This window comes from Peromyscus eremicus, chromosome 9, assembly GCF_949786415.1.
Source record: "Peromyscus eremicus chromosome 9, PerEre_H2_v1, whole genome shotgun sequence".
In the NCBI taxonomy this organism is placed as follows: Eukaryota; Metazoa; Chordata; class Mammalia; order Rodentia; family Cricetidae; genus Peromyscus; species Peromyscus eremicus.
This window is the reverse complement of record NC_081425.1, coordinates 78,194,039-78,221,616: the sequence shown is the minus strand read 5'-3', so window position 1 is coordinate 78,221,616 and position 27,578 is coordinate 78,194,039. Positions and strand designations below refer to the sequence as shown.

General features: G+C 40.9%; 1 protein-coding gene across 2 annotated transcripts in view; it reads right to left on the bottom strand.

Annotated features, from left to right (window-relative positions):
* The window catches only part of Adk (adenosine kinase), a 408,688-nt gene that overhangs the window by 378,245 nt on the left and 2,865 nt on the right, over positions 1–27,578 (bottom strand). Inside the window, exon 1 of one of the 2 annotated variants that reach the window (XM_059273846.1) lies at positions 3,935–4,076. The exons of the other annotated variant lie outside the window; for it this stretch is intronic. Within the exon in view, the coding sequence (XP_059129829.1) occupies positions 3,935–3,948 (14 nt within the window). The 5' untranslated portion in view covers positions 3,949–4,076. Of the gene's footprint in view, positions 1–3,934; positions 4,077–27,578 lie in introns of those variants that run through there. 2 annotated transcript variants of the gene reach the window in all.

Sequence of the window (27,578 nt, the reverse complement as noted above, 5' to 3'; positions counted from 1 at the left end):
TGGCTGGAATGATTTGCAGTTAGAAAACCTTGTGTGTTTTCTCAAACAAAGATGACCTATTTATAAATATGAGCATTAACAGCTGACAACATGGCACATAAGGAAAAGGTTCCTGCTCAGTTTTCCAAGACAGTTCATAAATGAAATGGTTTCAGTGTGTCTTCAAATCTTATTTGAGCCACCAAGAAACCTCACAACACAGCAGTTTATTTAGTAATCTGAATTTTTAAATTCTTTCAAAGAAAGAGAAGGGAGGGAGGGAGGGAGGTAAGAAGGGAGGGAGGGAGGTAAGAAGGGAGGGAGGGAGGGAGGGAGGGATGGAGGGAGGGAGGGAACCCACAGGTCCTAAAATGAATTTGAAAATTCTGCTGAAATGCTTCAAAGAAACCATCTCAACAAAATTCCATCTTAGCCCTACTTTAGTCTCTATATAATACTCTCCGTCTGAGTGGTTTGGACGATTCTGTTGGATGTACCTCAAAAGTCCTGAGCCTTGAAGAGAAAAACACCCCAGGACCCCACCCACAGCCCACATGAACTTTCCAGTGTGGGCTTAGCCCACAGTGGCCCAGAATGATGATGATGGCGGGCACAGTCATACTCAGAGTCCCAAAATAATCTCAGCCAAACTACCCTGACCATTCAGACTACACAGCACATACCCTCACTGCCCCACACACTGCGTCCCACAAACTTGGTTCCCTAGCACAACTTGGGAGTTGTAAACAACCTCAAACCAGACTGCACACTGAGGTTATGAAGACAAGGCAATGTTCACAGAGAAATTTTTAAAGTGTTACTCAGTAAAAAGTACACAAAGCAGTAGGCAAAGTCTACATTCTATCTTAGACTCTACCCCTAGCTAACAAGGACATATCACTTCAATTGGGAAAGCAGTTCCTGCAGAGAGAAAGAAAAAACTTTAAAATACTAAGTCTCCTAAGCTTAACTAAGGCTTTAACACTGCTATTGGAACAATTAAGAGTATCAAAAGTGTTGGTCTATCAACTATGCTCTATCATGGCCCAGATGAAGACCAGTTAGGGTCTGATACACATAACAAAGGACAACAGTTGTTCTCCAAGGACAATTGGCTTTGTAAGCCATAAATAAATCCTTCATCACTAACAGTGGATAGAATAAAATACAAATTATGAAAATCAGACTACTTTCAGCCAAATCATTCAAGACTTTAAGCTTTAAAAAAAAAGGATTTTGTTTAAAATAATTAGGAAGTCTTAAGAGTTGACTGCTATACTAAAAAGGGCATTTAATGAGGCATTCACCAACTAAGATAGGCTTAAGTGAGATATCTAGAGATCTAGGATTTAGTTCAAGACATGTTTATGTGAACTTGAACAAATTATCTAATTTTTAGTGCCTTCAACTATAATATGAGGCAATTAGATGTTTGTTTCCTGTCTATAAAGTGAAGTTTTAAGCATATCTTTTCTTTTCAGATGACATCATTCCCTAAGGAAATTTTTTTTAAGGCTTTTACGACTAAGACTATATTCCACTTATAAAATGTCTTAAAATTTAAAAGCATTGAACAAATAGTGACACACACCTATCATCTCAGCACTCAGGAGATAAAAGCAAGAGGGTACAGATTTTGAGGCCAGCCTGGGCTATTATAGCAAACTCCAAGCTGGCCTAGTTTACACAGTGAGACCCTGTCTCAAAACATCCAAAACAAAAAACAAAGTTTGAAAGTACATTTCCCAATAACACTGCAGGACACAGGTTAGTAGTGCAGCAATGAGGTATTTCATTAAACAAATGCCCACGGTAGAAAAGAATTAGAAAAGAGCCTCAATTAGATTCTGGTTGTGTCTGGTTTCTAATCCTATATTCTTTGATAGCCATTTCAAAGTCACACATTACTAAATTTAGCAACAATTATTTTAAGTGTGGAGTAAAAGCAAGAACACAAGACATGAGGTCAGATTTTGATAACTTGGGATCACCAGAAAAGGATACTAATAGCTAGCTTTTGGGCTACTGTTAGACTGAGCAGTGAACAGGAACATGCCTAACATCATGGCTGATAAAGTTAAAGACATCACAGAATTACATTAGCTGCAGTCCTCACTGGGGACTTTCAAAACTGTCACAATCTAGTGCCGCTTCACCTTCCACATCCTCCCTGCCTATGCCTGAACCAAGTTACCAGAAAGAGATTCCTACAGATGTCTCACATCTGTATTAATTTTTCAGAAAATTTAAAGTATACTGTTTCTAAAAGGCCATCAAGATCTAGATTCAATTCCTATCTTTGCTACTAATAAGGCACTCAAGCTTTCTTCAATTTAGTTCCTACAACAGTGATTTTTTTTTCAATCCCTGTCACTGTAGCTCAAGACTTTAAACAGACCCCAAAGAAGCAGACAAAACCTTCACTATCACTTATCCATCTTTCCAAAATACATTCAAGGTTGGTGTTAACTTTAAATCAGTCTTGAAAACAACTACTGGATTCCTACATCACAGACACATCTTGCTGCTGCCTGCTAAACAACAGAAGCTTCAGATTTGGACGTTTCTCCAGTGAGGAGTGGCCAGGAAGAAAATGGGCAATTAAAACCACCCAGAGGATATGCTTGTCATACAAAAGGCCCTGAATTCAATTCCCAGAACAACAACAACAAAAAGAATTCACCCAAGAACAGAAGATTCTTTAGAAGGCATTTGGCCAGCACACCTAATTTATCTGTGATGATGGAAATGAGAAGGAATGAGAAGGGGAATTAACTGCTGCCATATAACACTATCCTAATTCATCAAAAAAATGCCATTAATTCTAAAAGGCACATTTATATGACGAAACGTTATTTACCAAAAAGCCCACACGGGTCTCCATATTTCCACACCTAACTTTCTCCTGCATAATGACCAGTACTCTTTGTCCATCTTACTACATAATTGTGTATGTAAGAGAGAAGACAGCAACCAAGCTGCATCCTATCTTACCTGAGGACTAGGTTCTAAGTGAGTACCTAAATCACCACCAAAAAGCCACTAAATTACCAGGGCTTAGGTCCTTTAAAGCTTATAGCCACAACTTTACTTCTCTTTAAATTTGAGCGGGGGGGGGGGGGAGCCTCCCTTTCTTTTGGAAAATAAAGGCCAAGATCTACTTTTAAAAAGGCATTCCAAAACACTGGGTAAATGAGGAAAGTTATCTTTTTTATAAATAGTCAAATTTACATAAACATTCAGTAGAAGCTAAATAAAGTGGGCAAGGCAACTTAGGTATCACCATTGCCAAAAAAAATAAGGAACAGTCAAAATCCTGGATCTGTGATTGGGTGAGTCTGCTTTCATTATATTTCTACATCTCACAAAATTAATTTCAACTCGTGACGCTCAGATAAAAAAGTAGGTAAACATATGGCACCTTCAAGAACCAAAGTACTAATTCCAGTCATAGGCAAATATTTTAGGGACACACAATTTCACAACTTAGGAACAACCTACATGAGAAGTGCCAACTTTGCAGATCTGCTCATGGCCAACCATGAAGTTCTGTCAGAAGGCATGACACACAGGCATGGGCACACACTGTGCATGGCACATTCCCCTGGGGCCAGGGTCATCCCGGGGTGGGTCGATGAGGGCGGGGGGGTAGTGACATTTTCATGAGAAATTCATTACACACATCCACAAACAAGCCTTAGACCCTGGAATCTGAGCAAGGGTCACCTCGAGCAAGTGGCGACAAATAGGGCAGCGCCTTATGCCACAGACCCAAAAACTTCGGAGGACACCAGAAATGCCCTGATTGGTTAAGTGTGAAGAGAACATCCAACGTGACGGGGGCCGGCGGCAAAGGGTAGCTCCAGACCATCCAAGGGAAGGGAAGATAGTTCTCCCGCGAGCAGTGAGCTCACGCCCAGCCGGGACACAGCTGTAGCGGCCGCCCTCCGCTTACCTGGAGGACGTCATGACTTCACCTTCCCGTCCCGCAGCGCAGCGCCCCGCGTCCGATGCTCAGCGTCCACCCCGGTAGCAGCAGGTACCACAGCAACTGCTGCTCCCTAGCTCTGGCACTCAGCGACCGAGAGCGCGTCCTCACACACCCCGCGCGCGGGCGGCCCGGGGCGAGATGGCCCCGCACGCCGATTGGCTGCAGCCGGAGGAGGGCGGACGCCCCGCCCCCGCCAGGCCGCTGCAGCCCCGCCCCCAGCTCTGAGCGCCGAGGCTCGCCGCCCGCGCGGCTCGCTCAGGCTCGCCGCCACGCGGGCTAGCTGACCTGCCAGAGGGCCGGCTAGCGGGCACGGTGGCCATCTTGAGTCCTGGTAACCACCTCCCCGTTGCCCTCCCGGCCCTACAGGGCAACAAGGTTGAGTGCCCGCCTCAAAAATGGCCGCGCCGCTGGCAACCGGGTTCGTAGTCACATGGGCACGCTCTACCTCGGCGAGCTCAGGTCCCTTTAACAGCTCTGGGGAAAGGGACGCTGTCAGGACAAATTGTGGACGTGGTGTAACAGCCTGCAAAACCTCATCTGCAGACGAAAAGCAGCCGCCTGGGAAACCTCAGCGGGGGGAAACTAAAAGCATGGCAACAGCTGCAAGACGCGCTGAATTCCTCCACGCTGCAGCCTCGGGGAATCAGTTGCAGATCCCAAATGTTCTTGAACTTCAGAAACACTTAGGGCAGCTTATCTAATATAAATGTATTCAGGGTTCACTAAACTGTGAATCAGAATCTAGGTGAGTGAGGTTCCGACGTCCGGTATTTTTAGCGTGTACCCAGGTGATCCAGGTATGCACTAAAGTTTTACACCCTGTGATCCAAATTACCCAACGCCCTATTTGTCAAGCACGTCTGATTACCTCGCTTTCCTCAGTACAGGAGCTGTAAAACAAGCATTTAAAGCTACAAGAAAATGATGTTAATGAGCTATGGTGAGTTAAGAAACCGATAATGAACTAATAAAAGCTGCGGGGAAACGGAGAGGGAGTGGTATCGGTAAATGCTTTATGCCCCAAATAGCCTTTGTTTATTCCTTCTTTATTCTCTGTGTGATAATATTTATGTTAGCAGAGGACAGCATAGGGCGGCACTCATTTACTGAGCACATACAATAGTGGTCAATTTCATCGGTTTGAGATATATCAGGAAGAAGTCCAACACCATCAGGCATTAAAATGTGATGGGGAGGGGATGGGCAGAAGGAGCAGCTCAGCTGCAAAGTGTTTGTCTTGAAAGTAGAAGGACCTGAGTTCAGTCTCCAGGGCCCACTTTGCTGAAGGAGCAGAGGGGAAGGGAGGAATGTGGCTCTGCAGGTAAAGCCTGCTACCAAGCCTAGGACCCGATTCAAGTCCCAGGACCCATTTAATGGAGGCAAGACTCGATGTCCATCCTCTGGCCTCCAGATATATACCATAGAGAACGTCTCCACCAACAATTTTTTTTTTTTTTTTTTAATTTTTAAGTGGGTGCTTGCTGCCAGGTGGCTGACCTTCAGATCGCCTTATCTCAAGCAGCAGGACTTTCTGCTAGGCTTCTCCATTCTTCTCCTTTCCAGTTTAAAGATTTACAGCTTGCCTACCTTGAGGTTTTCCTCTTGAACTCTAATAAACTGTCCTTGAGCTTCAAAAAAACCCCACAAAACCAAACGGGGGAGGTGTAGAGGGGTGTGATAGTGTGCTTTGGGGGCTGAAGAGATGTCTCAGTGAAAAGGCACTTGCTGTTTTTCCAGGGCCTGTGTTCAGATCCCAACACCCATATCAGGTGGCTCACAACCACTCCAGCCAGCTCCAGGGAATCTGGACTACCGGGGCACCTACACATATGTGGCATACATTCTCTCTCTCTCTCTCTCTCTCTCTCTCTCTCTCTCTCTCTCTCTCTCTCTCTCTCTCTCTCACACACACACACACACACACACACAAAAATCATTTTTGAAACTGTGATTGAAGGAACCATGAAAAAACAATGTACTTAATTTCAGTGTTAAAATTGAAGCAGTGTGATTTCTCTTGAGGCTCAGAAAAATATATTTAGAGATACTAGTACCTTCAGAAACTTAAACACAAAAATATTACTTCAACAAACTTGCTTAGATGTGATTGTTTTTTCAGAGTCATTGGATAAAGACAAGAAGTATGGAGGCTGAGGAGTGAGCTAGATGGCAGAGCATGTGTACACTAGGTTCAGTCTCAACTCCTCTCAACTGCTCTTCTGTCTACTTTATCTAATCTTGGGTTAGGAGGCTGCTATAACAGCAAACAGACAGCTAACCCCAAGGAGCTGACTGACTCTAGATAGCAGAACAAAGATGTGGACCCACCTACTAATCTTTCCAACAGATGCTCCAGGCCCGGAAATAATAGTAATGCTCTTAAAACGCAGCCAGTCTGTTTTTAGGAGTACAATAAAATTAAAAAGCACTCCAGAATATTTTTAGTGGGATGATAAATGAGCACATTCTATTCTAGAAAGTCTTTGGCAATGTGTATCAGAAATTTCATTTTTGAAGCTATTTATTAAAAAGTAAACCAATATAAACAAATATTTTATATCAATACAAACTTCAGCATTAACAATACCAAAAAATATACTGTGTACTAAGGAAATATTTCAATAACAGATTATAGAGCTATTATGAAATGTTTCCACGGATTTTTTTCAAAGAAATAAGAAAATGCTCAAAGGCATAGTGTAAAATGAAAAATATAAACAAAGATACAGAGTTTTTTTAAATGAATAACATACATACATAGAAAAAAGACTGGGAATAACACACCTAAATACCACCATTGGTTTTCCATGGAAAGAAAAATTACATGAAGATTTTAATATATATATTGTACAGTATATAAATTTTCTAACACCCATTGGTTTTTGTTTATTGTTATTTTGTTTGTTTGTTTTTTATTTATTTATGGGTTGTCCCACACATCCCATGGTGTGCCCATGGAAGTCAAAGGACATCTTTCAAGAGTTAGTTGTCTCCTACCACAGGAGTCCTGGGGATTGGTTCTAGGTTGTCAGATTTGGTAGCCAGCACCTTCACCCACCGAACCATCTCAATGGCCCAAGAGGGTTTTGTTTTGCAAGTTTTTGGTTTGGTTTTGTTTTCTGAGATGGAGTTTCCACTTTGTACCTACTTCCAGCTGTCCTAGAACTCACCATGGTAGCCCAGGCAATCCTGCCACCCTCCCCAAATCCTGAGATTATAAGCATGCACTACACTACCAGGCCCATTTACATACTGGTTTGATAGTCATTTAATGTTTTTGTAAATTATTTTACTTTTAGTTTTTAAAGATTTACTTAATTACATGTATGAGTGTCTGCTACACATTATATGTGTACTACAGGGGTGCAGATCATTTTTTTTATTTGCGATAGAATCTCACTGTATATCTCAAGCTGGCCTTATATTCACAATCCTCTTGCCTCAGCATCCCAAGTACTGGGATTATAGGTCTATGGCACTATGCCTAGTTCTGTGATAGTAATTTTACTTATGATTGTGACTGTTATGTATGTATATGCATATCTGGGCATGAGTGTGGTAAATGGGGATCAGACAGGACTTCATGAATACTAGACAAACACTCTATCACTAAGCTAAATCCCAGTACTTTGTCATCTTAAAATGGCTTAAAAATGAAAAGCATCCCTGCTCTTTTAAAAAATTCTATATTTTTAAGAACATAACTATCCTTATTTTGAGAGTAGCTGGGTTTATTTTGTAACTGTCTCATCTTTTCATGTACATGAACTTTTTAAAGACAGGAATAATAAAAAAAAAATCTATGCTTTTCTTAGTTAATTGCTTGGTCACAATTTCATGATAATTAAAAGTAAAAAAAAAAACAAAAAAAAAACCACTTTGGGGCTTTGCTTGAGTGGCCAGTTGTCACCACAGGGATGTTCCCACATGATACTAAATGTTGAAAAGATCATATTTTTAAAGCAATTTTTATCTTCTTCACAAAAGAAAACATCTTACAACTTGTGTCCCTGAATAAAACGATTTACCACAGGAGGCAGAGGTAAGTGAATCTCTGTGAGTTCAAAGTTACCTAGTCTATATAGTGAATTCCAGGCCAGCCAGAGCTAAAGTGAGACCATGTCTCAAAACAAACAAAGGTATACTATAGTATAAGGTGGTTGTGGGGGTTGGGGGGTGGGGTTTGTTTGGTTTGGTTTAGTTTTTCAAGACAAAGTTTCTCTGTGTAGTTTTGATACCTGTCCTGGAACTTGCTCTGTAGACCAGGCTGGCCTCGAACTCACAGAGATCCACCTGCCTCTGCCTCCCAAGTGCTGGGATTAAAGGCGTGCACCACCACCACCACCACCACCACCACCACCACCACCACCACCACCCAGCCATAGTATAAGATTTAAGGGAAAAAAAACAAACAAACAAACAAAAGATTCTGGTCTGGTTTTGTTTTTTATGATTTATTTTTATTATTTTTTAATGAGATGTATATGTATTGGGGTACAATTATGTACATGTGACTGCAGAGGAGGCCAGAAGAGGGCATATGTCCCAGAGCTGGAATTACAGGCAGTTGTGAGTAAATAACCTGACTCTGGTGCTGAGAACCAATCTAGAGTCCTCTACAGAGCAGAATATGGTCTTAAAATATGGTCTTAACCACTGAGCCACCTTTCCAGCCCCAAGGAGATGGGAATTTTAATTGTGGACTTGCCAAACCTTTCTAACCTTCAACAAATCACTTGACCGTCAGCTTCCTTATCTGAAACACAAAGGAGTTCACTCTATACGACAGATCAGGTACACTTCAGTTCTTCCTAGAGAAAGAACTGTGTACTTGTGTCCAGTACAAGTTGAGTAGTTTCTTTAAAGAACCAACTAATATTAGTTTTAGTTTTAGTTAGAGAAGATCATTCAAATAAACACTGGAATATGTAGCTAGTTCAAGAGACATTACAAGAAATCTACTGTTTCCTTCTGGTTATCTGCATATTCTTAGGTTGTATTTCACTTTAATGTCCCATTTTCAAACAGTCTTTAAATGGAAACTGACAATTTATTGGAGAATTTGAAGTGTACAATAACACTTGAGTGACTAAAGTTTATTTAGTAAAAATTGCTAACAAAACTCTCTCTCAGGCATACACACAAGTGTTTAATTTTCAGTGACCTACAAATGTCTGGTGCTCAATGAAAACTATTTAAAAGTACAGAACGCTGCTTCCCTAGCATTCATTAATATTTATTTAGTGTTGTGCATGCCTTTAATTCTAGCACTAAGGAGGCAAAGGCATGTGGATCTCTGTGAGTTTCAGACCAGCCTTGTCTATGTAGCAAGTTTCAGGCCAATCAGGACTACACAGTGAGACCTTGTCTAATACACATACACATTACACATTTATCCAGTAACGGACACTATATATATTTATGTATATGTATGTGTGTGTGTGTGTGTATATATATATATATATATATATATATATATATATATATATATATATATGCATCATCTCCTTTTCCATGCTAGACCTCAGAGATTCAGCAAGATAAACAATGCTCCTTTTATGGAATTTACATTCAATCTGAAGTGTTGATGAATAACCAAGAAACAGACAAGAACCAAATAATCAAAAGTGTTATATGGGAGGCACAGAGGTCCTTGTGCTCACAGATAAGCACTAGGGGAACCAGAAATGTTAGAAATGTTAAACAGACAGGGTTGTTCCTTCAAAGGAAGGGATGCATAACCTGTTATCCATCCAGAAGACTGGGAGCGGATGTGGTTAATAGCCTGGTGACCTTTGCACTATCTGTGTGGCCAAGACCATACCAGATCCTCCCCTAGCTAGACCCTTATCATCAATCAATGACCCCATCTTTATGGAAGCTGTCACTTGTACTTTACAAAGAGTTTCAACGTAATGTAATCACGTCTTAAGCTTTATTATAGTACATGGGACTGAGTTATCACCAAGAAAGTTTTCATCAAATTTTGCTGTGCTAAAATATGACTAAAATAAACTACTCTGCTCAGACTCCTGATGTTTGAACCAACACTAGCTACTTAGTTGTGTTGAAATGAAGTGCTTTCTTGCCTCTCTCTCTTGGCCTGTCACTCTGCTGGCTGTGGCAGTATCCAGAGAATTACAACCAAGACATCAATGCAGGGATTGCTTTTGCGAAGGGTAGTCAAGGAAGTTCTCTCTCTGCCAACGGAGAACTAAGTTACAAGAGCTAGGTGGGGAAGGCCATTCCACACAAAGCAAACCTAAAGGACAAACTCAACCACCACTCTAAAGGAAAAAAAAAAAAAAAACCAAGGAGAACATCATCTGGCCAGTGCAAGACACAGACCTACGAGACACAATGAGCCTAGGACCTAACAGGAAGCCACTGTCGTTTAGTTTTAAACAAAGGAAAAAATGTAATCTTTCTTTGTTAAAAGATTACCCGGACTTTGTATGTGTGGAACGGAGAAGAAAGTCATGAAAGCAAAGAAGCACGTCAGAAGCTTGGCACAGCAATCCAGGGGACACATGTAAGCAGTCTGAAGCACAAATGCAGGAATGGATATGAGGCAGCTGGACCCAGGAGGCATTTGGAGATAACCAGCAGACCCTGCTAGAAGACCAAGTGTGGAGGGAGGATGGAGCTGCAGCTCACTGATAGAGAAAGTGGGAGCTTGGGAGACTGGAGTTCTCAGAGTCAGAGAGAGATGGAGAAAACACAATTCAATCTCTAGTCTGCCTTGAACCATAATGCTTTCTGTTGTTGTTCTTTTAAGATTTATTTTTTTATGAGTTTTTTGCGCACATGTATGTAAGTGCACTACATGCATGGAGTGCCTGTGGAGGCAAGAGGGCAATAAGAGTCCCTGGAACTGTAGTTACAGCCCATTGTGAGCCACTGTAGGTGCTGGGAACAAAATCAGGTTCGCTACTGAAGCGGCAAGTGCTCTTAACTCCGGAGTCATCTCTCCAGTCCTGTTTTCTGTTTCCTATCAATGAAATAAAAATATGTGACCTGACTTGTGTATGCGGTTTCACAGGGCAATAGCCTCAAGGGGAACAACTCTACTTTGGCATCTTCTAGCAGCCTCAGGTGTACATAAAACCCGTGTCGGCCTTGATTACACTAGACACAACACTGTGTAAGTCACCAAGTACTCTCCCACCAGAACCACGGCAGCCCTGGCAGAAGATGCATTACTGTCACACTTTAAATTTTACAGAGGGAAAACTCTGAAGCTCCAAGTGATCAAATAATCCATCTCAAGTCATACTTCATAGACCCGAAACCCAAGCCACGACAGTCTGACTTCAGAACTGGGGCTAATTACATACACTACAGCACCCAGTATCACTGGAATAAACTCAAGGTGTTCTAGCATGTCTGAGACTTTTATAAATACCCAAGTCTCACACCATTTTATCCACGAGGCACTAATCCAGTCACACACAGCTTTCTATGTAGCTACAGCATCGTACAAAATACTTTCAGAAACTACTTTTCTTAGATTTGTTTTTAACATTTCAACCACAATTTCATTTCTGTCAGAATGACTTTTTTTTCTTAATCAAAAGAAAAAAGCTTTTCTTTCCCACCCTCCAAGAATTTAGAGGCCATCAGTGTAATAGCATTCACATATACTCCCAGCCATGCGGAAGCTGAGGCAAGAGCGCACAAGGTTCAAAGCTAGCCTGTACTACACAGAGTTTGAGGGCAGCCTGGAGTACATAGAAACACACTGTTTTTAAAAAGGGAAGGGGAAGAAAGAGAATAGCAAATTTACTACTACTAATTACTATTAGTAGAAGCTTCTATCTCAGACATTTAGCTTGGACAAATCAATTTAAACATCAGTAAAATTATTTCATACTAAAATTTTATGAGACTCAGAAGTGACCACAAATGTTCATAAAGGTTCCACACTGTTAAAAATTTAAAGATACGGGGTTAGAGGTATGTCCTTTGTCTAACTCCTAATGCTTACCATTTTCCACAGGAGAGTAAAGTCAAGTATGGTCTCTAATATAGAATGCATTTTTTAACGAAAATGTTCTGAAAAATAATCACATTTACCTGGTTGGTTTTGAAATGATGGAACTGAAATCTAAGTCTTCCTTTAGGGGCTGGAGAGATAGTTCAGTACTTAAGAGCACTGGCTAGACTTCCTGAGGACCCATGTTCAAGTTCCAGCACTGACATGGAGGCTCACAACTATTTCTAACTCCAGTCCCACAGGACCCAACAATTTCTTCTGCTTCCTAAATGACCAGGCAAGCACAGACATGCATGTATGCAAAACACCCATACACATTAATAATAACAATAACAACTACCACATAATTTTTAATTTAAAAAATCTTCTGGGTTGGGGATTTAGCTCAGTGGTAGTAGAGCGCTTGGGCCCTGGGTTTGGTCCTCAGCTCCAGAAAAAAAAAACAAAAAAAAAAAAAACAACTTCCTTGGGAGGAATGGCTCAGTGTTTAAAAACACACCAATGTTAGGCAATTCTCAAAGACCTGAAACTACAGCTCCAAAGAATCTGACACCCTCTTCTGGACTCTGAGGGTATCTGCACTGACATGTGCACAAACACACACACACACACACACACACACACACACACACACACACATCAATTTAAAATAAAATAAATCTTTAAAATAAATAAAAAGTATTCCTCGGCCAGACATTGTTACACTTGTGTATAATCCCAGCACATGGGCAGCAGAGACAGGACTGTGAGATCCAAGCCAGCCTGGGCTATGGAAACACACATTGTCTCAAAAACACAAAGTTGACTAATTAATTAAAAGTTACCCTAGAGTGGTAACTTATGCCTATGATCCTAGCACTTGGAAGACTTAGGCAGGAAGGTTGTGAGCCTGAAACACATACTTAGACTCTGTCTCAAAAAAACAAAGGTCGGGCAGTGGTGGCACACACCTTCAATCCCAGCACTCGGGAGGCAGAGCCAGGCGGATCTCTGTGAGTTCGAGGCCAGCCTGGTCTACAAAATGAGTTCCGGGAAAGGCTCCAAAGCTACACAGAGAAACCCTGTCTCGATAAACAATAACAAAAAAATTAATAATCTTTTTTTTTTTTGGGGGGGGGGGACAGGTTTGAAACAGGGTTTCTGTGTGTAGCCCTAGCTGTCCTGAAAGTAACTTTGTAGACCAGGCTAGCCTGGAACTCAAGAGTCCACCTGCCTCTGCCTCTGCCTCTGCGATGGGACTAATGGCATGTGCTACCACGCCTGTCAAAAGTAATCATCTTTCAAAGAATAAGAGAATTAAAATCTTAGATATATATAGATATAGATATATAATATCTATATCTATATCTATATCTATATCTATATATATATATATTTAAATTGTGGATACATACTTCAGTCCCATTCTGAACTTCTGAACCAGACTCTTGAAGCTTAACAAAAACCCTAACTTTGGAATTGGAAAGCATATTCACTATGAATACATTTTACATTGTAGCTACAAATCCTACACACACACATAACAGAAACAGTTTCACAAAGTAATAGTGTACTAATAATCTCTACCCACTTCTTTCCCACTGCCCCTCCTCCAAAGGAAGGTCTCCTCATTAAGGTACATCAGTCTGGCCAGCCTCAAACCCAAGATCTTCTGCCTCAGCCTCCTCAGTACCAAGAATGACAAGGGTTGCCCACCAATATGTTTCTGCTTCTCTTTTATAAAATACTGGTGCTGGGGGATGTCTTTCTGTTGCTGTGAATTTATGTTGTTCCTATTGGTTAATAAATAAGCTGCTGTGGCCTATGACAAGGCAGCTTAGAGGCAGGGGGAAATCCAAGGAGAAAGACAGGAAAGAAAAAGGCAGAGTGGGGGAAACGCCATACTGCCATCCTAGGAGCAACATGTAATGGGATGCAGGTAAAGCCATGGAACGCGTGGCAATATATAGATTAATAGTTATGGGTTGAGTTAAACTATAGGAGGTAGCTAGCAAGAAGCCTGCCATAGTCCCATACAGTTGATAGATAATGTTAAGCCTCTAAATGATTATTTTATAAGCAGCTGAGGGACCTCAGGGCCCGGCAGGACCTGAGAAAACTTATGGCTACACCTGTCCTCATTCCAAAATCTATTTCCCTCATTTTATTTCCTTTTTCCTATGCTTATCAAGCATGATGAAAGTGAAATTTTAGCAGGGCAGTGGTGGCACATGCCTTTAATCCCAGCACTCTGGGAGGCAGAGCCAGGCAGAACTCTGAGTTCAAGGTCAGCCTGGGCTACCAAGTGAGTTTCAGGATAGGTGCAAAGCTATACAGAGAAACCTTGTCTCGAAAAACCAAAAGTGAAATTTTTAAATACTATTTAAAGAAATTTTGCAATCATACTCTTCAAAATAGGCTACCTAGAGAAGGCTGAAGAGATGGTTCAGCAGTCTGTTCTTCCAGAGGACCCAGATTCAATTCCTGGCACCTACATTGTGACTTACAATCATCTGTAACTCCAGTTCCAGGACACTCAATGCTTTCTTCTGGCCTCTGTGTGCACCAATAACCCACAAGAGGTATGCAGACATACATAAAAGCAAAACACTCCATATACATAATTTTTTAATAGGCTACTTGAAATTTCAACATTTTTTATAAAGGTTACTTTTTACTTCTTTTTTGCTTGTTTTGTTTTTGTGATATTTTGAGACAGTGTCTCACTATGTAGCCTAAACGGGCCGGGAAGTCACTATGGTCTCACCAGGCTAGTCTCAATTCATAGAGATCTACCTGCCTCTGCCTCCTGACAGTTAGGATTAAAAGTAGGAACTAGTACTCCTGGCACCATTTGTTTGCGTTTTTTTTTTTTCTTCAATTCTTTGCACTTATTTATTATGTGCACGGCCTCACATGTGCCATGGCACGTGTGTGGAGATCAGAGGACAATGAGTTTCAAGTTGGTGCTCTCTGTCCACCATGTGAGTCCGGGAGAATGAACTCAGGCCATCAGGCACAGTGGCAAGCACCCTGACCTGCTGAGCCATTTCACTAGCCCTGTTTGTTTGTTTTTAAGACAGGTCTTGCTGTGTGTAGCCCAGGTTGATTTCAAAAATGCAATCCTCCTGCCTCAGCTTGCTGAGTGCTGGGGATTCACCAACAAATAAGCTACCACGAGTTTTTTTGTTTGTTTGTTTTTACAATTGCCCATGGCCCAAGGCTACTTGTGGGTTATTTCTAAAGCAAAAGATTTTCATCTCTGATGTTTTGATAGGATTTTAAATTATTAGCAGTATTAACAGATTAGCAGCTTCTTAGAAGATTACTAGTAATTGTTCCCTGTGTAAGATAGGAATATTGGCTAAAGCAAAAGTCTGCTTAATATTTTAATCCTATACATCACTGCTGATTGCTGTTTTAGATCTCAAAATTGTAGAAAATTGATACAAATAGTATAATAAGACACGTTGCAGTTTAAATACTAGTCCCAAAACTTAATGTAATTATAGGCACAATACTTAAACTCTCTGAACCCAAGTTTCTGAATTTTTATCCTGCATCTTAAAGGTTTTATTTTTTTTATTTTTATGTGTGTGTGCGCACTCACATGTATATATATCATGTATTTACAGGTGCCCATGGAGGCTAGAAGAGGCACCTGATACAAGTGCTGGCAACCAAACTAGGGTTCTCTGAAAGAGCAGTAAGCAGTCCTAACTGCAGACTACCTCTCCAGCTTCCATCCTACATTATCTTAATAATTAAAACACTAAAAAGATAACATTCAAACTGTTAGCGTCAAGGAAAAGTGCAAAATCTCTAAAGCAAACAAACTCATCAAAAATTATTCTCTTACCTGGGACATTTTAACTAGAAAGCACAAAGCAAAATTGGTTTTCCCAAGTTAATAACTAGACAATCCAAGCTGCTCAAAATCCAAGCTAAGTGAGTTAAGCCATTGATAAGACATACCATTAAGTGGATCCCACAAGAGAATATTTCCTCTTAGTTGAAAACACTACATGTATGGAGCTGATGAGATGGCTCAGCAGATACAGACATTTACCAAGCATGATAACTGGAGTTCAACCCCCAGGACTCGGGACGTAGGAGAACCAACTCCATCAAGTTGTCTTCTGACATCAACAAACATGAAATATGGCACAGAGGGGCACACGTATTTAAATAAATGTAAAAAACAAAAAAAATTAAGTAAAATAATTTAAATTTCATGTGTAAAAGAAAACTGGAAAGTCAAAAGTTGAAACCTGATTACTAAACACACTGTCAGAGGATTTCTTTAATTAGTGTGTGTACCTACTGGATACAGAATTCACTTTAAGGACTTCTCAACTAGTAGCTTTGTAGTATAATACAGACAGCAAAGAAGGATGAGTCAGAGGCCCTGAGTGTGAGATGAATCCCTACTGTGGAGGAACTCTTGACCTTTCATTTATTTCCTCAGCTAAGGACAGCTTAGATAATGATGTCAGAAGGATCAATAAGAAAATGTAAGCGGAAAGTAATTACCATTTCTTTAAATATGTGGTTTTCATCTTATACAAAATCCAAAGAAAACCAATCCTTCATTTGTTTCAGAGTATATTACAATGGGAAATTAAAAGATGTGGGATCAAATCTCACTTCTGATATTTAATACCTGTTAAGGGAATAAGCTACCTGTGTTTCCCTAGAGAAACAAATTAACCTCTCTGAACTTCAATTCTCACAACAGTGCGAAACAAATATTAAACTCTATCTTTGTAAGGACCTCACCAAGCACTACAATCTGGAGTCTAAAGCATGTCTGATGAGTCTCCAAAAAAACTATATGCAATTCTGAATCACCATTTCCAAGCTTCATCTGGCTCATCCTGAGGTCTGTGATGAGTTTCACAACCAAAGCCAAGATTTACAGGAAATATCAGCTCTAGGAGGGAACGCTTCCCACCGCCCTAGGAATTTGCATTCAGCCATCACCCTCCCCTTCTCCCACTCCCATTCCCACCAGCCTTTCCAAGCAGTCCTTGGGGAGTAAGGCGAAGAATTTAGCAAATTTAGAGAAGCAAGATCATGCCCAAAAAAGGCACATAACTTTTTCCCAGCACCTAGGAAGCAGTGTTAGAGGGATCTCTAAGAATTCAAGGCCAGACTGGTCTACACAACAAGTTACTAGCAAACCAGGACTACACAGTAAGACTCTTGTCTCAAGGAGAAAAAAATTTTTAAAAAGACAAGATTTATGGGCAACACACACACACACACACACACACATACACACACACCATTACAGCCCTCTACATCTGACTTGATATTTACAGGATACCATCAAGTCTTCAGAATGTAGGCACGCTTCACAAAGAACCAAAGTCAGAGGGCTCAGGTGTGGTTTGTGCGTTCCCACCAGTGGAAGAACAGACTCTGTTCACTTAGTACAAACAAAGGCGGAATGCTGAGCTGACAGAGAAAGGAATGCTGAAGCCCAGATCCCTGTTTTCTGAAGCAAATATATCTGTAAGCACAGATATTCATTTCTCTACAAAGCATCCTTAAGCTAGGTGTGGTGGTATACTCCTGAAATCCAGCACTTGGGAGGCTGAGGAAGGATTATCCCTGCAAATCCAAAGCCAACCAGGGCCACATTGAGAGTTCAAGACTCTCCCGGGTTACATGGGAAAAAAACAGATGGAACCTAATGAGATGATGACCAGATTTCAATCCCAGGACCCTACAATAGGACAGAACTGTCTCCACAAGTTATCCTCTGACCTCCACACATGTGCTATGGCATTCAAGCATCCTTATACACACACACAAAATAAACAGATAAATAAATAAACACAAACAAACAAAATAAATGTAAAAATTAATTAAAAAGAGAAAGAAATCTGGGCATGGTGGCACATGCCTTTGATCCCAGCATTTAATCCTCAGAGGCAGGCAGATCTTTGCGAGTTCTAGGCCAGCTTGGTCTACAGAGTGAATTCCAGGCCACCATGGCACTATCCTCTGGTTACACAGTATACTGCATTACACAGCACCCTGGGAATCTAGGACTCTGTCACTGACCTCTGACGCTTACACAGAGAAACCTTGTCTCGAAAAACTAAAAAGAAAAAAAGAGAGAAAGAAAAAGAAAGAAAGAAAAAGAATATCCTTAGGATATTTAAACATAGGGATGAACTCATCCAAAGGCCATCTGATCATACACCCCATCCACCCATTAGAAAAAAGACAAATCAGCCAGGGGGCGGCAGTGGCGCACACCTTTAATCCCAGAACTTTGGAGGCACAGCCAGGTGGATCTCTTTTCCTTTCTGTTATTTAAAATACTATTTTATTCTAAATATTTAGTGCTTACTGGATTTAATAATAAAATTGTGCTTTATTATTACAGCTCAAATCCAAACAGTCCAATTACATACATTTAGACAAAGGTTAAATAAAACAGACAAGTCCAAATGGAATTTGTTAATGTACAGCTTTTTTGTTTTGGTTTTTTTGTGTGTGTGGTTTCTGAGACATGGTTTCTCTGTGTAACAGCCCTGGCTGTCCTGGAACTTGCTCTGTAGACCAGGCTGGCCTCAAACTCGCAGAGATCCGCTGCCTGCTTCTGCCTCCCAGTGCTGGGATTAAAGGTGATTGCCACCAAGCCCAGCGTTAATGCATGCTTTAATGTGCCTTCATATGCTATCTCGCACTAAAATACACTAACCAGTTCATTGTGTGAGAACAAAGACTTAGCCACAAGGCGTCTGCATCACCTTTATGACAGAGCAGCTTAAACTTCAACCTACTAAGAACTAAAACTGATACGATCTCAGCAGCGCTGAGGGAAAACAATTTTGAAAACTGTTTTAGAAAGGACTTAAGACTTCTTCAATCATGGCCATAAGCCAAGATGTTCAAATCTCTAATGTGGTTAACTTCAAAGACAGCACATGAGGACTGTTTATTTGTCAAAGAGATAATTTTCTTGTATTTCAATTAGATGGTTGTTTAGACTAGCTCTGGGGCTCAGGGAATGAAATGTTTGTTTTGCTATATATATCATCAAGCTTAAAGAAATTTGAGAAAACTTTAGAAATCTGTATTAATCCTTTTACAATAATATTGTTTGCAAGTGACCCCTTCTGTGTGAGTTAGTAGAAACTTTTTTTAATTAAAATGTAGTTATAAACTTCTTTAAAAGGCCACTGTGGCACTACCCTCTGGTTGCACTGTATACTGCATTACACAGCACCCTGAGAATTTAGGACCTGTCACTGCCCTTCGCTGCTTTGGGACTCTCTTTACCCTGCAAACACAAACACACACACACACACACACTATCCTGCTAGCCTGGGGAAAGAGCCACCATTTAGATAGGCAACTAAGATAGTCTATGTAAAGTCACTCTTTCAGAAAATCCACTCCTCTACCAAGTAAGCAATTCTAGTGTGTTAAAAAAGGAAACACTAACATGGGGCGTTAATAAAGTTACTGTCTACATAGAAGTAGGTATGTCTGGAGGGAATTTTCCCTGTGGACAAATGCAAGAAAGGACCACCACAGTCAAAAGCTTTTTAGTCTCTAAACAAACCAGAAATTCAATCCAAGAAATGAATTTCTTAGCTATATCACCTTTTAGTATCAGATTGGTTTTGTACACCAGTTCATTCAGTGTAACAAAAAGAGGTAAAACGTCATGGAACCATTAAATATTTTAAGGTTCTATCTATTGTCAAGCAGGTAAGAATTTCAAACTAATACAAAAATCCATTCTATACTGCTGAATGCAAAAATAAATAAATAAACAAACCCTTAAATGCTATTTTTGTTTGTTTATAGGTTCTCACTACAGGCTCACCCTGAGTTTAGTCTCTGGAACCAACATAATACAAAGAACTAATTCCTAAAAGTTGTCTCCTGACCACACACACACACACACACACACACACACACAAAACACCACAAATACGTGGGAGTGGGTGGACAGGGCGAAATTTTTAAAAAATTTAAGAACTAATTCCACATAAAGCACATGTTGTTAAACTGCGTGGAAGGGAGCAGTTAGGAGGGCTTAGGGCTGCTCATCTAGTTGGCTGACTTCAGGCAGCAATGGGTGAAATAAAATACAAATACTGCGCAGGCAATAAAGCATGGTACAAAGTTCAAACACCAGAGGAGCCACGTGCAAACTGGGTGGTAACGTTTTAGAAAGATGACTGGACCTTGACGAATGAAGCTTTCTCTGGATTAACTGATTTGCAGGGCTGTCTTAACAGTGTCTCTATGTGCCACACTATGTAACTTTTTCTCTTGCTAGGAGGATGACACCACGTCACTCTACACTCCACAAGGTACTGGCAGCGTGACTCTTGCTGCTCACTCAAGACTACTTCCTGCTTCTCCACATATATGAACACCACCTCCACTCACTGACTCCCTACACACACACTAGCACCCACCCAGATGGGTGTGGGAGTAAGAATGTACCCAAGGCTGGCCAACTATTTACAAGTGTTCTGTCCTCTTGATGCAATGCTGCCTTTACTGATATGCAATGCCCCCTCTCTCTCATTAGTTTTGGCTTGAAGCTCACTGTATCTAATATAAGGACAGTTATGTCTGCTTATACAGGGCTTCCATTTGCTTGGCAATTTTTTTTCCATCCTTTGATAGTGAGTTTTTTGATATCTTTGCTGGCTAAGTACATTTCTTGAAGACAACATATACTTGGTTCTTGCTTTTTAATCCAGTCCATTAGTCTACATCTTTTTAGTGGTAAGGTGAGGCCATTTACATCTAAAGTTATTATAGAAAGGGTTTTACTATTTCCTATGAATTTTTTTAGTGATGTTCTGTTTTGCTAATTATTGGTATTTCTTTTCTTTCCTCCCACACTACTTTGGAGGTTTTGCCAGGTCTAGCTTGACTATCTGTTCCTTTCATGGAGTGTACACTTCCATGTACTCAGGTGGAGGAAGCCATCTTGTCATCCCACAAATCAAATTTTAAAGAGGTCATCTTTGGCTACATAGTAAGTTCAAGGCTAGCCTTGGCTATAGGAAACAAAAGAATAGCAACTGACTTATAAAAAGTTATTGATCCTTTACCAGTTCAAATACTCCACAGTTGACTATTTTAATGCTCAATAAAGGGCCACCCTCCCTGGAAGCTAGATATATTTTAGAATTCAGAATGTTACAGACTGCAGGAAGGCTGACACAGTGAGTGTGCTAACATAGTTATAAAATGCCCCAGAAGAAACCCATGCAATTTGCCATTTAACAGACACTTTTGACAGGTGCCAAACAAAATACACACATTTGCCTCCCACAGCTACACAGAGCTTCATGTTAGTTTGTTTCACTGTCAAATTGATTCATTTCCAATATGCTGGCCATTTTAATGTCAACTTGACACAACCCTGAGTCAACAGAGAGGGAAGCCTCAATTAAGACAATGTGTCCATAAAATCAGGCTGTAGGCAAGCTTATAGGGCATTTTCTTAAGCAGTGATTATTGGGCAGGGCCCAGCCCATTGTAGGTGGTACCATCCCTGAGCTAATGGTTTGGGGTTCTATAAGAAAGCAGGCTGAGCAAGCCATGGAGAGGAAGCCAGTAAGCAGCACTCTTCCATGGCCTCTAAATCAGCTCCTGCCTCCAGAATCCTACCCTGTTTGAGTTCTTGTCCTGGCTTCCCTCAATGATGAAGAGTGCTGAGAAAGTGTAAATCCCATAAACCGTTCCCTTCCCATGATGTTTCATTACCGCAGCAGGAACCTCAACTAAGACATTCAACTCTAAATTTTTTTTGCCAGTTTCTAGAGCTTTGGGATTTCAAAAATATGGATCAAAAATTATAGCCTACAATAAAGTCATGATAATTATTTTACTATGGTTCAGATATATTTGGTGTCCCAAGAGACGTAATGGTGATATTTGGCCATTCAGCACCTGGCCAGTGAACATCAAATTCTCCAGCTTAAACTCAAGAGTCCTAAGAAATATGTCTGATGGCTAATCTTGGCTGTCAACTTGACTATGTCTGGAGTCAACTAAAACCTAAGCAGCTGGGCAGCCTGTGAAAGGATTTTCTTGACTGGATCATTGAGGTGGGAAGACCTACCAGCAAGCCACACCTTTTGGTGGCAGTCTATACAAAAGGACATGCCTTTTGCCTGTTTGCCTTCACTCTTGCTGGCAAGATGTCTTGTTCCAGAGGCTTCGGGGTGTTAAAACGGACTTTTCCAGGATTCTGACAGGCACTGAAGACTGACAGCTGTCTAGGACTTCCCTGGGACTCCAACACCAGACTGGGACTACTGAGACATCCTCTGGCCTTGTGGACTGAACAACTACCAGACTCTTGGCCTGAAGATCCACTGTTGGACTGCTTGGCCCACAGCCTCTAAGCCACTCTAATAAATCCCTTTTATATTTTTTTCATTCTTTCATTTCTGTTCCTTTATTGAACCCTGACTAATAACTCATGTTCAATATAAAAGTTAGAAAAAAAAATTTTAATTAAAATACACACACACACAAAACCCACCACAATCCAACAACCCCACAATCCTTCTACATAGATGTAACTATTATCATCGTGAATTTTAAAGAGATGATGCTCCTTATGTTGCCCAGGCTAGCCCCCAATTCCTGTGTTCAAGTGATCCTTATGTCTAAGCATTTCAAGTAGCTAGGACTACAGCGCCACACCATAACCCAGGTGATCACAATTCCTTCAATTTTTGACCAAAATTTATAACCAATTTTTCACTTGTTTATACAGGTTAAAATAATTAGAATTAAACATGTCTACGGTCTTAGGAAATTTTTGGTTTTGAGGTTTGGGGTTGTTTTGTTTGTTTTTGTCTTCACCAATTTGAACATACTTTCAACCAGAGGAATTCGACTTTTCTTAAAAGTCTAATACACTCTCATCTCTTCCAATATGGTTTCCTGCCATTCATATCACTTTTTTTTTAACTTCCAATACATATAAATTAGTACCTTTCGATTTATATTCCTATCTTTTAATTTCTCTTGTTCTTTCCTTTCTTTGTTTTGTTTTTCAAGACAAGGTTTCTCTGTGTAGAACTCGCTGGAACTCGCTCTGTAGACCAGGCTGTCCTTGAACTCACAGAGATCCACCTGCCTCTGCCTCCCAAGTGCTGGGATTAAAGGCATGTGCCACCACCTCCCAGCAATTTCTCTTTATTTTTTTAATCTTTTTTTTTAATCTTGTTTGAGACAGTATCTCATTCAGCCCAGAATAATCTGTATAGCTGAGGATGACCATAAACTCTTTTGTTTGGTTATTCTTTGTTTTTTTGAGACAGGGTCTCACTAAGTAGCCTTGGCTGGCCTGAAGCTCACTATGTAGACCAGGCTGGCCTTAAACTCATTGAGCTCCACCTGCCTTGGTTCTAACCCTGCTGGGATTAAAAGCATGCACTGTCACATCCAGGGACCTTAAAACCTTGATAATCCTACTTCTACCCCCAAGTCTCTCTCATACTTCTCTTTCTCAAGCTGGAAAATAACACTGAACCCCCAACCCCATGCATAGCTCTTTGTTACTGAGCTACACCACCCACCACTCCAAGGACTTTGCTCTAATTCACTCATTTTCCCTTCAAATCCATCTGATTGGAGTCTATTTTTCATGTGTGGGTTTAGTTCTAAAAACCCCATCTCTAAATCCATCAATTTCATGTTTACATATTTCTTATTCATAACATCTTGTTTTTCGTTTTGTTGTTGTTGGGGGGGCGGGGGTGTCGAGACAGAGTTTCTCTGTGTAGTTTTGGTGCCTGTCCTGGATCTCACTCTGTAGACCAGTCTGGCCTCAAACTCACAGAGATTCTCCTGGCTCTGCCTCCCGAGGGCTGGGATTAAAGGTGTGAGCTACCACCGCTCAGCAACATCTTGTTTTTTGATGAACACTTCTGTCTCTATAGATCTTTAGACTAGTCATTTTGAAATCATTCTACTATTTCCATTTGATTTCAAGTGACTTTATCTCCTGGTGACTGTATCAATCTTCTGAGGGTCTTCCTTCTTTCTACAATCTCAGACTTTCTCCTTCTTCTCCCAGCAGTTTCAAGGCAGGTCACTGTAGTTAGGGAGCCCATGACCTCCAAGCCCAGTGCTCTTGTACTAGGTGACAGACAGTAGGGAATTTACGGCTCCTGAGGCTGAGCCATCTGGCAGTGGGCTTCTTTCTGTCTGCACTTCAGGTCCACAGCTTTTTAAAGCAACAGTGGAGAGCAGATGAGTTCAGCCTTCTCAGGCAACTACAGCCCAGGTCCTTGTTTCACCCAGGGTATCTGGCTCCAGATTCCCCCGCCAAGTTATTTCCACCAATTCCTGAACCCACATTATAACTGGATACTTCATCCCTTGGAGATGTTTACCTTTTTTTAAATTTTAGGGAGCTTGTTTGATTTTTAAGGGTTCCACAGCATAGACTCCTCTGACGAAACTCACTACATTGCCAAGGCTGGTCCAGAACTTAGTCCTCCTGCCTCAGACTCTCTTGTGCTGTTATGACATGTATATACCACCAAGCCCACCTCTTGTTAAGTATTGCTGTTTTCTTTTCTCTTTAAAATTTACTTGTGGAGAATTTGGAGCTGAGTACGACATCACAAGATAAGCAATACCATGATAATAGCAGCTATTCACCTTTTACTGTTTTAGATTTATTCAACATTTACTATGTTTTATGTCCATTTTCTTAATAGCTAACAATCTCATTAGGTAGATACTCTTCCAAAATCCATTCTACAAGTGAGAAAAGATGCACAAAGCAAGTAAACAGTCTTCCCAAGATAATTAGCTATTAGAACAGGAATCACACCACATCTTGATTCCAGAAACCACGACCTTATTCACTGCCGTCCACCCTAACTGGAGAGCTCTTTAGAGACCTTCCTTTCCTTTGCCTCCCACCCCATTGTGAGCATTTTGCACACAGATGGGATTTTAATCCAAGGAGGAAAACGGAGCTTTGTTCCAGGATGGTGGGGAGCTCATCAGCTCATGCTTAGTGCTATTGAGTCTGGCCTTACGTTTAAAGTCAGAAGCAGTCTTCAACGCCAATCTTTTCCTAGAGCCCTTTCTATTTTCCTTGAGCTCAAGCACCTCCAGGCCTGTCCTCTGATACTCAGGCTAGTCGCACAGTCTGTCTCTCTTTCTCCCTCCATCCTCCCACAACCCAACATTTATTGCATCCAAGTACATAAAGCCCAGAAAAGGATCTTATACAAACTGTCTCTAGAAGAATTTGCTTTCTATTCCTTCATAGTCTAACGCCTTAAAGGATTAAACTGTAAATATAAGTTAAAAGCTTATCATCGCTAGAACTGCCAAACTTGATTTTAGGCTACATTAATAAAAGCATGGGGTTTGATAGGGTTTAGAAGCGAGGAAGGGTACCTATCAGTCCTACTCTGTACAACAGACTTTAGTTGAATAGTTATTATGACCAGACATTGTACAATACACCAGCAGCTTTTTTGGTCTGAACATATTTTCCTCAGTTAATCTTAGCAGACCACTATGAGCACATGCTCATTGTTCTCGTCTTCCACACTGTTTTCTGAAGGGGGGGAAATGTGTTTTGTAAGACATTACTAAAACTCTTCTCTGATCACCTGTCATACTTATACACTTGTTTTTAGGTCCATAGTGCAATTTTAAAACACAGGGTGTGTGGTGATGTACGGGACTGGGGAAAAGAAAAATAGGGGTTTATGAGTGAAATGCTTAGGAAGCAGTATTTGGGGAAAGCTCAGTGTTTGCTGAATAGAAAACTGCTGTCTGTTTCTTTTTAAGTAATACTGAAAGATATGACCCTTAAACAATCTTTTTTCAAGTGTGCACGTACATGTGCTGGTACACGTTTGCATATATGCGGAGGCCAGGAGACAATCTTAGGTGTCATCCTTGGGAATTCAGTCCCCCTCCTTGGACAGAATGTCTCTCATTAGCCTAGAGCTTGCCAATTGGCCTAAGGATCCTGTGTCTCTGCCCTCCCAGTGCTGGGTAGAAGTGCACCACCACACTTGACATGTTTGCATGTGTTCCGGGGATCAAACTCAGACCCTCCTGCTTGCGAGGTAAGTGCCTTCCCCACTGACCCATCCTTCCCCAGACCCTCTGAACACTCTTTAATCATTAATGTCAGAAGGAGTCACAATAACTGGCTCATAGGATTCAATCTTTCCTAATACCAAGTCCACAGTAACAAATATTTGCTCTGATGATTAAGTAGAGTTGTATCTAAAATTGATATGGCAGAGCTTGAAACTGGAGGCACAGGAACTAGCTATTTAAAAGCTAAGAAAAAACTAAGCCAAGGTGAAGTCTACTTCAGAGAAAGGGAGGTTCGCACTGCTCCTAACTGACGCAGGAGCCATGGGAGAGAGTCCAGATCTAGGACAAGAGATGGATTTGCTTGCATGTATGTGACTTTAGAGATCAGCAAATCACTTGGGGACATTCAACAGTTAAAACTAGCTTCTGAAAACTGGGTATCCCAGCACTGGTGAGATGGAGCCAGGAAGACACAAGTTTAAGGTCATCCTTGGTTCCAAATCATGTTCAAGGCCAGCCTGGGCTACACGAGAATACACAGACAGAAATAGCACATAGGAAGATGCCCAACATGAAGCCTAGACACTTATTACTGTCTACTCCAGTCAAGTCAAATGGTCTCATTTTCAATCCCCAACAGCGGACCTGCCTCCAGAATAATTTTCCTATAAAGGCAGATACCTTATTTCATACCTGGTTAATTTCTTATTGTCTTACTAATGCTCAGATTTTACTTTCCCAAATTCTACTTAGTCCCCAGGAGGAGAGTGGCATCTGGATCTTACCTTCTTCTTTCTCTCAATACCCAGTTTTTAGCACCATGCCTAAAATAGCACATACTTGAAAGACAGCCCGAAAGAACAGACTTGGCATGTGTTCAACACTACTTGGAAGGTGTTGTGTCTTCTTAGAGGTGACCGCTGAGGCAATGAACTTGAATAACATTTCCAAAGGAGAGAAAAGAAAATTAAGTAGTCCTTGTACAAATGTCTGCTACTCAATTACTGTTTCTACCTGGAAACATGTTACAGTCTGATTCTTTCTTTGAAACCTTATTAACTGGTATGCCCTAAAAAGCAATCCGTCTAAAAAACAATAAAGAATAAGATAGGAAGATACTCTTGTCAGATGGTCTCCCTAACGCAATCCTCACTCTCAACAATACCGATAATTTTGGCCTGACCATCTCTATCACAGGGAGGCGTCTTCTGTACTGTTAAGATGCCTAGAATATCATTTAATCCATGGGGGAGCATCATGAGGGGACAAAACAAGGAAATCTCTGCTATAGGTTTCAGATGTTGCTGTTTACAAAGGGTCTCACTATATAGCCCTGGTTGACCTGAGACCTACAGAGATCTGCCTGCTTCTGCTTCCAGACTGTTGGGATTAAAGTCATGGACACCATGCTAGCTTTTTGCTTGTTTTAAATGACATTTATTTGTTTGTTTATTGTGTGCACATGCACGAGTGCACACCACATGGGTCCTGGATCTGGACTGACACGGGCTATCAGGCTTGGCAGTAAACACTTTTACCTTC